This window comes from Exophiala aquamarina (genome assembly GCF_000709125.1).
Source record: "Exophiala aquamarina CBS 119918 chromosome Unknown aczIA-supercont1.8, whole genome shotgun sequence".
Lineage (NCBI taxonomy): Eukaryota > Fungi > Ascomycota > Eurotiomycetes > Chaetothyriales > Herpotrichiellaceae > Exophiala > Exophiala aquamarina.
Window position 1 is genome coordinate 123,470 of NW_013550580.1, and position 14,376 is coordinate 137,845.

The window sequence follows — 14,376 nt, forward strand, 5'->3', positions numbered from 1 at the left end:
ACATGGACGGACAGTGACATCAAATGTGCACACCTGCCCAAGGTCTAAACTTCCTGTATATAATTTGCTGGCACACTTCTCGTTTCTCCATTCTTTTCCACATCTGCCCAGCCATCCCCAGTGCCCATGCTGATCAGAATGAATTTCTCACCTTCCACCATGTCAAACTCGACGTCACTTTGAGCAGTGTAGTCGTATAGGGCTTCGGCATATTTGACTTTCTTTGCTCCTCGCCTGGGGGCAACCGCAGGTCCTTGTTTCTTCTTCGCAGCCGCCATACTTGAAGATGCCAAGGATGCACTGGAGTTCGAATACAATGACGGTGGACGCTCGCCCGCCGGTGTACTGACTGCTGTAGATAATTCTTCAAGATATGCGCTCGGTACGAGGCCTTCCTTGCCGAAACCTGCATTGACCTTCGTCCAACCCTGGTCTGTGAATTGTTAGCAACACATATCTCACATGGGATACTTAACCTACCGTCAGGCTCAAGGATCTTGACCTCTGTCCCCTCCGGAAGTGTTACCTCGCCGGAGTCGCGCGCCTCATATGGATACAACATCTTAGCTCTAGGCTGGCCATCACCGTTAGAAGCTGGCTGTGAAGTCCCGCCTACATAGGCGGCGGGAGGAGGAGCCACAATGCGGTTTCTTCTCGCCGAAGCGGCAGCGGCAGGGGTAGAGCTGGCATTCGATGGAGCCGAAGTCAGTGGAGAGCTGTTGGTCGGCGTTGTGTCATCTTGAGTCATGGATCTGGGAAAGTTTCCTGAGAGGGAGCGTGTGGCGCTTGCAGCATAGCCGGACGACAGGCTGTTCATTGTGTCTTGTCTGGTAAGTTGTGGAGGGGAGCTCACCCCGTTCGAAGCAGGAGCCTCCACAGCAGCAGTAGCAGTGGCCTGTCTCTCAGCTTTCAACTTCTTTCTTTCCTCCTTGGTCTGTTCTCCTGGACAATCAGCAGGTACTTTCATCTGGCATTTACTATGGCAGGTAAATCCACAGTCTGTGCAAATAAACCCTTTTGCACTGAGACCCCATATGCGATCTCCGCAAAGATCACAATTCGTAGGGATCTTAAAAGTCTCTGACTTGAATGTATGACTCTTGCCATACATGCTGAGATCGCCGACTACTGCTAAAATCGTGGAGGTCTCAACCTCGGCTGTCAAGCGTCTCCTGTCAATCGCGTGTACCTCTTCTTGTACGGCGAATTGAGACCGTACGCAATCCACTTCATCCCGTCTGTCTTTACCTTCTCGGATATTTTGCCGCACCTTTTTCACGTTTTCTAGCTCGCGTCGTTTGGCGGTTGCATCCATCTTCAATTGGTTAATCATGGGCTTGCTCTTTTGGAGAATGTTGCGCAAGAAAATCTTGGAAGTCTCATCGGTCATCATATTGTCGGCATCCAACCAGACGGGGGAAGGTTCGAATACCAAATTGGAAGGTTCCTGCCATTGGACAGCGTTATGCTGAACAAACATATTGCTATCTAAAGCAGGGATATTTCGAGGGATCTCGGCAGATAGATGTGCGATGTGGTCGGAACTTCTCTTCAGGGTATTGGCTTCAAGGGTGGATGCGACCAGCCAGATGTTGTTCAACTTGGAAACTCGGGTCTCATTGAGGTCCTGTAGCGAATCGAGAAGTTCGGGAACATATTCATGATAGTAGCACTCTTTTAATTTGTTGGTGACATTGATGCCGATCAGATATGTATTTTTGATGTTGTGCATCTCCATCAATTGCTGATTGTACGAATTCTGAGCTTTGCTTTTGTCAAAGGAGGATTCGGTCTTCTTTCTTCGGTTCTCCACCTCTTGACAGACAGCGTCGTATTTTCCTTTTAACTTCTTGAGATCGCCATAGGAGGAGTCTCGCTCTTTTACGAGTTTGTTCTGATACTCTCCGTGACTCTTCCTCAACTCGTCGAGTTTCCTCGCATTGTATTCTAAGGGCGTTGAGACTTGGCTGAGCAAGTCCTGCGCGAACTTGCCATGTTCATTGGCACGAGCCTCTAGAGTCGAGAGCTGTGTTGTCCACGTTGTAAGGGAGGCAGCCTCCAGTGAGCCTGGGGTAAGAGCGGGATTGTCACCCACGCTCAGATTGCTGGACTTCTTGGACTTTCTGTCGTAGTACTTCTTCGCTAGAGCGGTTAACTTCTGGCTGTACTCCTTCTCGATAGCAGAGCGTTCTTGATAGAACTCTTGGATCTCCGAGAGCCATCCTATGCCGAGGCCGACCTGGAGGGGTAGGAATTAGATGGATTCGTGCCGTGGGTTGTCTGAAGAGACCATGGTCACTCACCCAATTATCGACGGGTTTGTACGCATCCTGATGCTTAAGTTAGTTGCAGGTTGTGACAAGACCATGGAGAGAACGAGCATACCTTCAATTCGCTGCCAAAGCTGACAGCCTCCACCTGAGCCATTGCGTTGAAGGAAGATGGGCCAGGCTCAGCGGCATCGTTTCATTTTCTGGGGGGAGCGGCAATCGCAGATGGCCGGTATCTTCTAGAATACGGGCTCGTCTCGGGCACTACTACTTTATGAATTAGGAGCGGAATGAGAGCGAGGAGCTGAGGGTGTGGTGGGGAGACGAGAGGACGACGCAGCGCAACGTAACGCAAGTCAAGACAGCCCAGCCCAACCCAAAGAAATTCCCTTGATCTTAGTACGGGTAGTGAGTAGCAGTAGTTAGTGACCTCTAGGTGTTATTTTATCCAGTGTGGGTGACACGCAGCCTCCGTATCTTACTTGGACTGGTTAGTTTAGGTACCAACCCACGTGTGGCTCAGGCACCATTTCAACCGCCTAATCAGTGGCCAGTAGCCAGTGGTCACCTGATCGCCAAATTTGGGGAGGGGCTGTGGCGTTGTTGACCCCGCACTGTGCCACATCCCTCACGGCCATCTGTGGCGCACCCTGCCTAGCATATTTTCGAGTTGACAGCCTGCGATTCACTCCCATTCAGTATTCTGTCGTACCAGCACCCATTGTTTATTCTGCCACTACAACAACTTCGAGTGAGTTTTATTGACTTCACACATCTGTCTGGCATACTTATCTATCCCTTCGCTCATCTCATTGTCCTTTGCTCCTCTCCTCTCCTCTCCTATCATTTAACCTACCGTCACTACATCTTCTCCAGTTTCACATTCCTGACAGCCTCGAGTAACCACTCTCAACTTAACAGATTCGGGTACCTCCTCCAAACTTCATACTCTCCGAGCGACAGTCGCAATGTCTGAGGCTCCCGCTGGAAGCGGCTCTCTGGCAGGCCGTGTCTCAAAACCAGACCAGCCTAATCCCGCCGCCGAATCTTTCAAACCCAAGTCTGGCACCTCTTGGGCGGATGAGGTTGCCTCTCCTGCCACAGAACTCCCTTCCAACCCGATTCAAGCACCAGAATCTTCCGATGCAATCCCTCAGGTCGACGGCGCTACTACGCCCTTTGGCGGTTCAACCTTGCAGGAGCCGGAATATCAGGTCGAAATCAAGCTGGCTGATATGCAAGCTGATCCGAACAACCCTCTATTCTCCGCTACATCATTCGAGCAGCTGGGCTTGTGAGTGAAGTATACCCACGTTCCGACCCCTCAACTGATCTCTTCAGGACCGAGGATATTCTCAAAGGTGTCATGAGCATGAATTTCCGCAAGCCGTCAAAGGTTCAAGAGAAGACTCTGCCCCTCTTACTACTAAATCCTCCTCAAAATCTCATCGGCCAGTCTCAATCAGGAACTGGCAAGACTGCCGCCTTCGTCCTTAACATTCTGGCTCGTCTTGACTTGAGCTCCGAACAAATGCAAAAAACCCCTCAAGCTCTGGTTCTTGCGCCGAGCAGAGAACTCGCTCGACAGATTGTTGGTGTTGTTAAGGTCATGGGTTCTTTCGTCAACGGTCTCAACGTTGAAGCTGCCGTTCCTCAGGATGCCGCATCACGTACAAGAAAGATAGAAGCCTCTGTTGTCGTTGGAACTCCAGGTACAGTCATGGACATGATTCGCAAGCGGTCCATGGATTCCAGAGGATTCAAAGTCCTTGTCCTTGATGAAGCCGACAATATGCTTGACCAACAAGGCCTCGGAGACCAATGCATCCGTGTCAAGCGGTAAGCCCATGGCGAGAACATTGCTCCATGCTATTTACTAAAGAATTTCTAGCATGCTTCCCAAGAACATCCAGATTGTTCTGTTCTCAGCCACTTTCCCCGACAACGTTGTCAACTACGCCGTTCAGTTCGCTCCAGGTGCCAATCAAATGACTCTCCAACACCAAGACCTGACCGTGGAAGGAATCAAACAAATCTATTTAGACTGTGATAATGACCAGGCCAAGTATGATATCCTTGTCAAGTTCTACGGTTTGATGACCATTGGCTCCTCAATCATTTTCGTCAAGGTATGCTTCAACATCCTTCACAACTTGCTACAAATGGAGAATAACATCATGTAGACTCGGGACACTGCACTTGCCATCGAGCAGCGAATGACCGCAGAAGGTCATAAAGTTGTATCTCTCACTGGTGGATACGAGGGCGCACAACGAGACGTCATCATTGACTCTTTCCGTATGGGCCACGCAAAAGTTCTTATCACCACCAACGTACTTGCCCGCGGCATCGACGTTCAGTCCGTTTCCATGGTGGTCAACTACGACGTGCCAGATAAATTCCTCGGTCACGGAAAATTTGTTGCTGATCCACAGACTTACCTCCACCGTATCGGTCGAACCGGTCGATTTGGTCGCGTCGGCGTCGCCGTCACGTTTATCAGCAGTAGAAGTGACTGGGACAAGTTGATGGAGATTCAAAAGTACTTTGGTACAGAAATGACCAAAGTAGCGACCGATGATTGGGATGAACTGGAGGATCAAGTCACCAAGATCATCAAGAGCTCTAGGGCTGGGGCGAATTTCCAGGAGGGAGCAAAGATGGGAGGAATGCAGATGTAAGATGGAACGCAGCGTTTCAGTGGTGGCCACAAGGAGAGTTGTGAAGTGAAGACTACGTCTTTCATATTTTGCGTGAACCAAAAGGGACCCGTCGATGTGATTCGAGGCCCGGCTATGTCAGAGCCACGCTGGCGGAGATGCCTCTTCCCGACCTGAATGAGCATGATCAAAGAAAGTTGCACGAGCGGAATAGATAGCATATGACGAACTTGATACCCACAAGAACAAAGCGAAATGCAGTCCCGAGTCAAGGACTCTCGGAGGAACGAAATGAAAAACGAAGCCAATGAACAGAGAATGGGACCAAGAACAAAGACTTCATCAACTGAAAAAATCCCATTACCAATCGCTCGATTTGCCTAACAGGTCAGCTATGGCTTCGAGACCTTTCTGGTCTTCCTCGTCGAAACCCCCGAGTTCGGCACAGTCAACATCGATGACGCCGACGACCTAGTGATCTCCCGTAAGCGGACGAAGGGGCAGGGCAAGAAGGAAGAGGCATGCAGGTCCCTCCAAAAAAAAAGAAAGTCATTGTTTCATACCTTTCCTGCCGCGCGTATCGCAACCACGATTTCACTCTTACTGTCTCCATCGCAAGCAATATGTCCGGGAAATGCCTCGACATCCTTCACCAACACCGTCCTCCCGTCTCCCTCAGCGGCAGCACCACACACGCCCTTCCCGATCCTGATGGTCTGGCACGCGACTTTGCCCATGAAGGGGCCAAGCACCAACTGGTTTCCGGGGTCCGTAGGATCCAACACGTAGAAGCCAGACCAGTTCACTGCGGACGATGGTGCGGGCAGCGAGTGGTACAGGTGCCACAGCAGCGACGCCGTGTTGGCCGTGTTGGCCACCCAGTTGCGCTGTCCCTCGAGGAGTGCATGCAGTGATGAGAGGAGCTGTGAGTATGCTTCGCCCTTGCTGAGGGTCGTGGAGAAGTTGCTCGCGTCTGCGTGTGGCTGCAGAGGGTTGAGTGTTAGAACGTAGGGACTGGCTTTGATATGATGGATGGATGGATGGATGGATGGATGGATGGATGGATAGATAGATAGATGAATAAGAGCGATGGCGAAGTGCAAACTGCTCTGTAACCACATGCACATGGGGAGAATTTCATGAATCACATCAAGTTTTGCATTGTCCCCTTTTTCCTCAATGCGAGGGACGGGGCCTCGAGTCGCACAATTGGTATCGTCTAGGTGATCGCCTCCGTATTTACTGGGAGAGATCTTCACCCAAGTTTGCACTCACCATGATGGAAGGAAAATCAGCCGCGAATGGGGCTGACGAGCTATCACTCTTCGGATCTCATTCAATGATTCTAGTGTGTGTATCTCTTTACAAGGTATTTTAGTTAGCTGTTGTGAGGAAGAAAATCAACATGGACAGAACGACCCCACCTAATGAAACATCAGTTCCTTAGTCATGGGGAGGAGGGAAAAAAGAACAGACTTTCTGTCCTCTTTTCATTTCCCATTATTTTAACTACGTACAGTGCACACAGAGTACTACTGCCTCAGATACGAAGCACTTATGTAGTATCGTGTAGCTACTTATCTGGAGTGCGCCATGGAGGCTCAATGACTACAGAGCTGCTAATTTCCTGTGCAGACTATTCTTTTATACTACCTCGTATCTAGATAGCTCCCCGCCGGAGCGGGAGGGGATGGTTGAAAAACCTTGTTGCATAACTACATAGTTCTGTAGACCTTTGCGGGAGGAGTTTGTGTCCCTTACGCATCGCCGAGACCGCTTGCCTCACCTTGCAACGTGCAGATACAAGGATAAATACCACAACGTGGCGACCCGGTTCGGATGAACTCGACTCTGATCAACTGTTTGTTGAATGTGTGCCTCTCCCAAACAGAGAACCGTGCAGCGAGTTGTTCGACGTCAAGCTGATCATTCGACAATCCATCATCTACATCGTGCCGGTCCACCTCCTCATTCATGAGAGTCGAAACCTCGGCGACAACAGCCGCTACTTGATACGTAAAAGACATGTGACTGCGCAGGGAAACTCAGCAGCAGCAGCAGCATCGTCTAAAACCATCACCAATCACCACCAGTCCCAGTTCGTAGGTTCCCCATCTCTGCTCTAAGGAACAACACTCAGTTGCAACAGGTGACCTCATCACCACTGCCCACTGGCCCTCCACAATGTCGTGCCCCAACTGTTTCAGCGGCTCGGAGCACACGCACGGCACGCCACAAGGGACGATCGAAACCGTCCACGGGATCCGGACATACACGGCCGGCATCGACAGCACGAGCAACGATGAGACTCCCGAGTCCAAATCGGCAATCATCTACCTCCCAGACGCATTCGGCCTCAAGCTGGTGAACAACCTGCTCCTGGCCGACGCATACGCGGCGCGCACCGGCTGCCTGGTCCTGATCCCAGACGTCGTCTACGGTGGGGGCATATCGCCGCACGTGCTTCCACTGATGGAGGTGCTGCTGGAGCCCGCTCCGTCGTGGAGCGTCACCAGCGTCTTCTGGAAGACCGTGAATGCGCTGCGCGCCCTCCCGTACATCGTCCCGTTCCTGCTGTTCGGGCATCCCAAGAACACGTTCCCCCAGGTCCTCGACTACGCGCGCGCCGTGCGCGCCGAGTTGCCCGCGGGCGGCAAGCTGGGCGTCGCTGGGTTCTGCTGGGGCGCGTGGGGTGCGACGAAGCTGTGCGCCGAGAATGCAACGGCGGACGGAGCTGGGGAAAGGTTGATCGACGCGCAATTCAACGCGCACCCGAGCTTCATCATCGACACGCCGGAAATGGTCGTCGACGCCATCACCAGGTTCAGAGTGCCGTATGCGTCGGCGGTCGCGGAGCTAGATTTCCAGTTCAACGCCGCCGCCGCGGAGAGGACCGAGGCCAAGGTCAGAGAAGCGGCCGCCAACTCGACGGGCATGGGCGCAGGCACAGGTAATGGGGCTAGCGGGGACGGGGACGGGGACAATGGACTCATCTACGAATTCAAGATCTACAAGGGGTGCAAGCACGGCTTTGGCGTCCGCGCCGTGCAGGATACGGTGAACATGGACGGGTATCGCGACGCGCTGGAGCAGGCGGTCGCTTGGTTCAACAAATATCTGAATTGAACATGGAAGGGAAAGGGGGCCCTTCGCTCCTCGAGAGCACGCCGATGAAATACTCGCGAGAACCTGATTTACGTATGAGGCGAGGTCAGGTCCAGGGAAGTCTCTTGCATGTCATGTCATCACCGGTGCGATGAAACGGGCCGCGGCTGTCCTACCGGCTGGGTGCGATAACATGTGCGTTGTTAAGATAGGTACCCAACTATTTCGTGTTGTTGCTGCTGCTGCTGCTGCTTGGAAGGAAAAACCCGTATGCGGAAAGCGTAGAAAGACGCCAGGCTGGTTCGACAATTATGCGCATTTGCGCACTTGTTGGTGGCGCGTACCACGAGGTTGCAGGTTTGACTTGTGTGGAAAAGATTGGCTATTTTTGCATGGGAAAGTTATCTCTGCTTCCAGCGCTGGTATGGCATCAATTAGTCTGGGCGAGGCCCTGAAAACACCAGGGAGAACCCATCATGCGATGGTGCCAATGACTTTAATTTCTTTCATTTGGAGACATCTTTTCAACTCCCCCTTGTAGTCTTGCGCACCAGTATACCACACTACCTATTTACTTAGTACCTAGTCTTTTTGTTCGTCCAGCTACTTCTTGAACCCTCTAGCCTTCCCACAAGCGGCTGTATGAAAATCGTACCAGCTGGGTGAGTCATAAAATATTCGTCATCAAAGGTCGTTTGCGTCAGCAAAGAGATATGTCCTTATTTCCCCTAGAGCCTCCCCGACTCCCGACATCGCGACTGTGAATGCATGATTTCCCTTTGTGCCCTTGCAGGAGAAAACTCCGAATGTTGAAAGTCCCGCACGCAATATTCGCCGAATCGATGCAGGAATGATAAAAATAAGAACATCCAGAAAATTTGTCTTAAAGAAATTTTGGGAAAGCGAATGTGCTGTACATGAATCGAAAAAGAGAGTTAGTATTGTCAGGAATTCATCCGTCTCCTTCTGCCCCTGTTTCCTCCCTCTGGTCGCTGATTGAGGACGTCTCTCAACAAAGGGTCATCTCGATCACGATCCTCATGGTGCACACGAACATGTCGCTGTAAATTATCGGGTCGTGGATATCTGTGTTGTTGATCGGCGCAGAAGGGACAGATGTATCCAGGAGAAGTGTGGACAAGGCCATGTCTGTGCAAGAGATTGAAAACGGTTGTTAGCAAGACTTGCAACGGGTCAAGGATGGGAGATGGGGGAGGTTAAGAGAGGCAAGCATACCGGATCATTTCGTTTTTCCTCTTGAAGCCTTGTCCGCCGACACCTCTGGAGCATCCTTTGACTGGGCAAAAATGAGGACGCGTGTTGGAATGAACGTTCATGTGACTGCTCAGCAGATATTGGGTCTGAAATGGGATTGCGTTACAGCCTTGGAAGGTACACCTGAATGGGCCAGCAAGCAGATGACTGTCGGCAGAGTCGGACGGGGCCTCTGGAGGCGGAGGCGGCTCTTCCTGAGGGTTTGACGGCTCCTGCTCTGGCAGGGTAGACAATGGACCAGAGTAGGATGCGGCCGGTGATTGAGCGAGAATGATAGACGAAGCTGGTGTAGAGCTTGCGACTGAAGGACCGGAGGTGTATTCGGAAGAAGTGGAAATGGAACTATCTAGAGTGGATGAACGCCAACTATATCTCGAAGGGTGTTCGGGGGGAGACATGCCCGGGTTTGGAGAATTCAGATATGAGATCGGCGTTTCCGTCATATGAGGTGAAGGGCGATTTAACATGGGGGACATTCCGGCGAAGCTCATGGAAGCTGAATCATTGAAAGGTGGGATGGTTAGGTTTCGTATTGACGGTAAAGTTTGTCTGGTCTCTGGTGAACCCGCTGGGGAGCATTGTGGAGGAGATTTATTGTGTAGAGCAGGTAATATGATAGCATCTGGATCTTGAGGTTGGATGGTGTACCTTCCCAGTGCTGGTGATTTCACAATTGAATCCTCCTCTCCAGGTGTCAGATCACATGTTGATTTCCGCATGTCCAGCTGGGGTGGAGGAGGTCGGACATCCCATTCTTTCTTGCGGCTGCCGTCCACTTTGAGGCCGGGAGGTGCTTCATATTGACGGCGGGCCAGGTTCTCGGAAAGGCCTGTGGTAGAGGCTGGCGGAGTTTGTACTTGTCTGGCAGCAGATGTGTGATGTGGCGGGTCAACCATAGGAAAGTCGTTGCTCCCATTCGCGGCTGATGGATCCTCTACGATGACCATTGACTGCATATGCACGACAGGGGGGCCATTGTGGATGAGGCGATCCTTGATCCTCATGTGATTTTGTGTGGAGTCAGGAGGATCGTCGAATTCTTCAGGCCCAGTCTCTCCCTCGGACTCGCTCTGAGAATCTAAGGGATGCTTCCCGGCATGAAGGGCAATATCGGGTCGGTTGTGGTCTAGGTAACTAATCAGTACTCTGTCGCCTTGAGAAGCTCGGGTTCGACCTTTCCGCCTCTTACGACTCCTGGGTGACCTCGACTTCTCCTCTTCCCCCGGCTCGCTGGAATCTGAAGATGACTCGTAGGGTACGAGAGGCGGGGGTGTGTCGACGGTGGGACCTAGATCTGGCTTCACTGCCTCAAGCTGAGGACTTCGTTCCAAAATGTCTGTTTCAAAGTCGATGTATTGTACTTGTTGATCTTGAGCGACCGACATGGATGTAGGTAAATATCACATTGCCCGGTTCTCAAAGATACGGCGGCGGCAGCCAAACAGGTCACTTGGTTGGAGCTATTGGGGCACTCATTCGTCGTGAGTGGTCCTGGTGCTGGTAGCAGGTGGTTGATTTCGATCTCTGGTTTCCTAGGCCACGTTCATGTCAGCCTCAGTCTCGAGGCGAAAACCCTCGAAAGGCGAATATTGTGAAGCATAGGACCTGATGGCATGAAAGTGAACGGCAAAGAGAAGAATTGAGCGGATGACATCACAACATTGAATATTGATACAGTAAAAGTAGAGGCACTGAGGACAGGACAGAACAGATGGTAATTGGAAATTGTGTTTGGGTCAGCCATCAGCGGAAAGTGCCAGGCCTGGAACACCATAGACTCAGGCCATAGCCGCGACGGCAGAGCCGTCATGTCCAAGGCCAAGGTGCATACACTATTGAGTTTGACACCGATTTGGCTTCAGCTGTCGCGGGATCGGATGAAGATTTAGAATGGGGTGGGTGTCTGGGTGTAAGAAAAGAGAGGGGTGGAGGGTTCGTACAATACCGACGGATAGCGTGGCTCGTGTTTGTGGTGAGCACAGAAGGCGGGGTCCAGGCGGCACAGGTACGGAGCACAGCAGTGCGGCTCTTCAGATGGGTGAGTTGCCGCCAGCTAGATAAAAAGATGAGATGGGATTAGAAGGCGAGACGGTGATCCGACATTAACATATGAGGCGAGTGACCAGTGAGCAGGAGTGAGCAGGATTGAGCAGGGGAGGCTGTCGACAAGAACGGATGTCCAACGGAGATGCGAGGCTGATGGCTTGGAATGGGGATGGACGAATTGAGATGAGCAAGCGTCAGAGCTGCATCATTGCGGAAAGTGGACTCGGTGGTAGCGGATTCAGGAGAGCCGGTGAGGCTGAGCAGTTGAGGACGTCGAGCACTGCCACGATGAATCTCGAGCGACGAGGGACGCGGAGTGGTTGGACTGGAGGTCGAGTTGGAGGGCAGACGAGCGTGACTTGGAAGGAATATGTGGGTTCTGGGTCCGGTGGTGCACCAGTATGTCCTCAGTACTGGATGACCAGACCAGAGAGTCAGGGACTCGACGAGCAGGACAGGCAACAGGGGTCAGGATCAGAATCGAAGAAGAATGGAACAGCAAGAAATGGCACTTCAAAACTCTTTTCCAGACTGATGGTAAGAGAGGGGCAATGAGCTGTGCTGGACCGTGCTGGACTGTGCTGAGCTGTTCTTTGGGGACTGTCAAAAGTCCGTGGTTGTTGTCATGCAGGAAGGCCCAGGCAGACAGATGACAGATGGCAGTTGGGAGCACAGTTGTACAGTAGTACAGGTAGTACAGTAGTACCTACTGCGGATATGCAGTGGGCAGGCGTTCTCTGACGAGTTGGGAACTTGAGATGCGAATGGGAGCGCGAGAGAAGCACAAGCCATAGCAGCTGGGCCCGTCTATTCCTGGACGGGTGAGGTGCACTGGACTCGACTCACGCGTGCACCCTTCAAACTAGTTACTCGGTCGGTAATGGACCACGCACTGGACAAGGCCTAGATTTTCAAACGCTAACGAAGAGGCTCTCTCGCGCCCCAAAGCCAAAGATCCCTGTCGCGCACGGGAGAGGCTAAGAGGCTCATCAAAGGCACGAATGAAATGCCTCTGTTGGGCTGTTGGGCACGGGCAGAGCGGGCAGCGGAATACGACTCATTGGCCTGCACAGCGAAGTAAGAATTGGGGCGTCGCTCTTCGACAACGAAACACGAATGCGGCTGGTTTGCCTGGGTGTGGAGGGCATGAGATGAGATGAGATGAGAACGAAGACGAAGACGAAGACGAAGACGAAGACGAAGGCGCACGAAAGAGAATGAAGGACTGGTGACTCTGAGAATAGTGAACTCGAATGAGTATTGTAATAACTTGTATGAACGCGGAACTGGCCTCAACAACAAGGTACTGACTGCATAGGGATCAACAGAGGGTGGCCCGGTCAGGGATCATGACAGCAGGCAACCCCTCCCCGATCTCCCCCCACTCTCTCGGTGTGAGAGTGTATTTACACCCGAGCAAGTACGAGTACTGTAACCTGCTGTACAGAACGAGGTACATGCACGAAATGGACTACTAGCTAGTACGGATTGGTGTTCATAATTAGCATTCCCATTCCTGCAGGTCGAGCCTCACGAGTCCGCATCTCTCTCTGGGGGAAGACTAAGCACTACCATCTGTGCATACGAGTGAATTCAAAGCCACCTACAACTAACTACCAGTTACCACCGTGCCAACTAACCAAGGTAGGTAGTTCTTTTGGCCGAGTGCCTCGAAACATGATCCTAAGCTGTTCCAGACACGTCAACACAATAACGAGGTGTTGGTTAGTCGTACTGCTCCTCCTCTCCATTCAGTGGAGAAACCAGTTTCTAGCGGGGAGTGCGTCGTAGTCTACCAACTCTACTCGTACAGGTGGAGGCCCACTATGTTTGTCACAGACATCGACACATTGGTCCCAGTCTATCCGCACACCGTCCATGACCTACTCCGTCCTGACTGAGTCAACTCTACTCTAGTTCACCGTTATGGAAGACGAAGACGTGCTAGCCGTAGACTCAAGCGAGCGCACGCAGACTGCACAATGGAAGTGGGGACAATACTAAGTAGGGTGTTGAAGCTGGTCGGTCTTCTCGTACCCTGTAGGGCTCGCTCCAACTCAGGCCCCAGGGTCCATCAGGCTGCCTTGTGGTGCCCCTTTAGGCCCTTTAGGGCTAGCACGGCGGTTATGACGGGGACGGAGACGGCGGACGCAGGACGCAGATACCCTTCTTTTGGCCCCGAAGGGCCCCTCGGGCTCCCGCCAATACTCGGAAATTCGTGCACTGGATAGCCGAGTATACGAGTGAGGACTGAGAACTAGGAAAGGGCGCGGGAAATCACAAGCAATGGTGACCGATTTCGTTGACTGAGAACGAGTACTCCTTAGTCTTTAGGCCCGATGCATACCCATCGCAAGCGTCGAGATGCAATGCTTGTGGCCAGATCGAGGGAGAGGGGAGGGGGATGCCAGCACGCAACTCAACTTCACCATCTTTTCTACCGCTTGGGTGATGCCACTGCCGAGACCAAGTGTCCAATAAGCCCCGAGAGGCTCAAACTATGCTTCGGACTTCAGCAAAGCACCTCACCTGGGAGCCGCATCCAAGAGCTTAGCATTACAGAGGACGGAGGACGGAGGACATGGCTGCACCCTGCGTCCGGCGTCCCTTGCCAATCTACTGACAGCTGCAAGCCTACAACCACTGAGCTTGCGCCTGGCGCGTGGTGGCCGACGGAGAGGTGAGCGTTCTCGCCAACTAGCGTAACAACAGACTCTTTCCAAATGATGTCTGCTACGACTTTGCTATTCTGGCTTCCCATTCCAAGATTCTTACAGTATGTAGCATGTAGTATCTCAATGCCCACCCACCATCCATCAAGCTACACTCGTTTTGAGTAAGCGCAGCCATGTCCCCAGGGGCCACGAGTCCGTGACGCCCTGCTCTTCCCTCTTCCCGTCCACTGACAATTCCCTCACCCGCTACCCTTCTTGTCGTAGCTGGCTGCTTGGGGCTCAAACCTACACCTACTCGTACCATCCTCCACTGCAACGGGGTACTGGTACTGGTACTACTCGGAG

General features: G+C 52.3%; 5 protein-coding genes across 5 annotated transcripts; 2 read left to right on the plus strand and 3 right to left on the minus strand.

The window, feature by feature from the left end:
• Window positions 1-44: 44 nt before the first annotated feature.
• On the minus strand, window positions 45-2,427 carry A1O9_08627 (uncharacterized protein; the record flags this gene model as incomplete). The annotated part of the gene is made up of 3 exons (XM_013402111.1): window positions 45-433; window positions 481-2,239; window positions 2,386-2,427. 3 exons carry the CDS (start codon window positions 2,425-2,427, stop codon window positions 45-47), a joined length of 2,190 nt encoding a protein of 729 aa, XP_013257565.1.
• An 811-nt stretch (window positions 2,428-3,238) lies between these two features.
• On the plus strand, window positions 3,239-4,951 carry A1O9_08628 (ATP-dependent RNA helicase DBP5; the record flags this gene model as incomplete). Its single annotated transcript, XM_013402112.1, has 4 exons — window positions 3,239-3,564; window positions 3,612-4,109; window positions 4,162-4,399; window positions 4,454-4,951. 4 exons carry the CDS (start codon window positions 3,239-3,241, stop codon window positions 4,949-4,951), a joined length of 1,560 nt encoding a protein of 519 aa, XP_013257566.1.
• A 339-nt stretch (window positions 4,952-5,290) lies between these two features.
• Window positions 5,291-6,057, minus strand: A1O9_08629 (GAF domain-containing protein; the record flags this gene model as incomplete). Its single annotated transcript, XM_013402113.1, has 2 exons — window positions 5,291-5,401; window positions 5,494-6,057. The coding sequence occupies 2 exons, from the start codon at window positions 6,055-6,057 to the stop codon at window positions 5,291-5,293; spliced, it is 675 nt and encodes a 224-aa protein (XP_013257567.1).
• A 1,057-nt stretch (window positions 6,058-7,114) lies between these two features.
• A1O9_08630 (uncharacterized protein) lies at window positions 7,115-8,056 on the plus strand (the record flags this gene model as incomplete). The annotated part of the gene is made up of 1 exon (XM_013402114.1): window positions 7,115-8,056. One exon carries the CDS (start codon window positions 7,115-7,117, stop codon window positions 8,054-8,056), a length of 942 nt encoding a protein of 313 aa, XP_013257568.1.
• A 923-nt stretch (window positions 8,057-8,979) lies between these two features.
• Window positions 8,980-10,695, minus strand: A1O9_08631 (uncharacterized protein; the record flags this gene model as incomplete). Its single annotated transcript, XM_013402115.1, has 2 exons — window positions 8,980-9,184; window positions 9,272-10,695. 2 exons carry the CDS (start codon window positions 10,693-10,695, stop codon window positions 8,980-8,982), a joined length of 1,629 nt encoding a protein of 542 aa, XP_013257569.1.
• Between the last annotated feature and the right edge of the window lie 3,681 nt (window positions 10,696-14,376).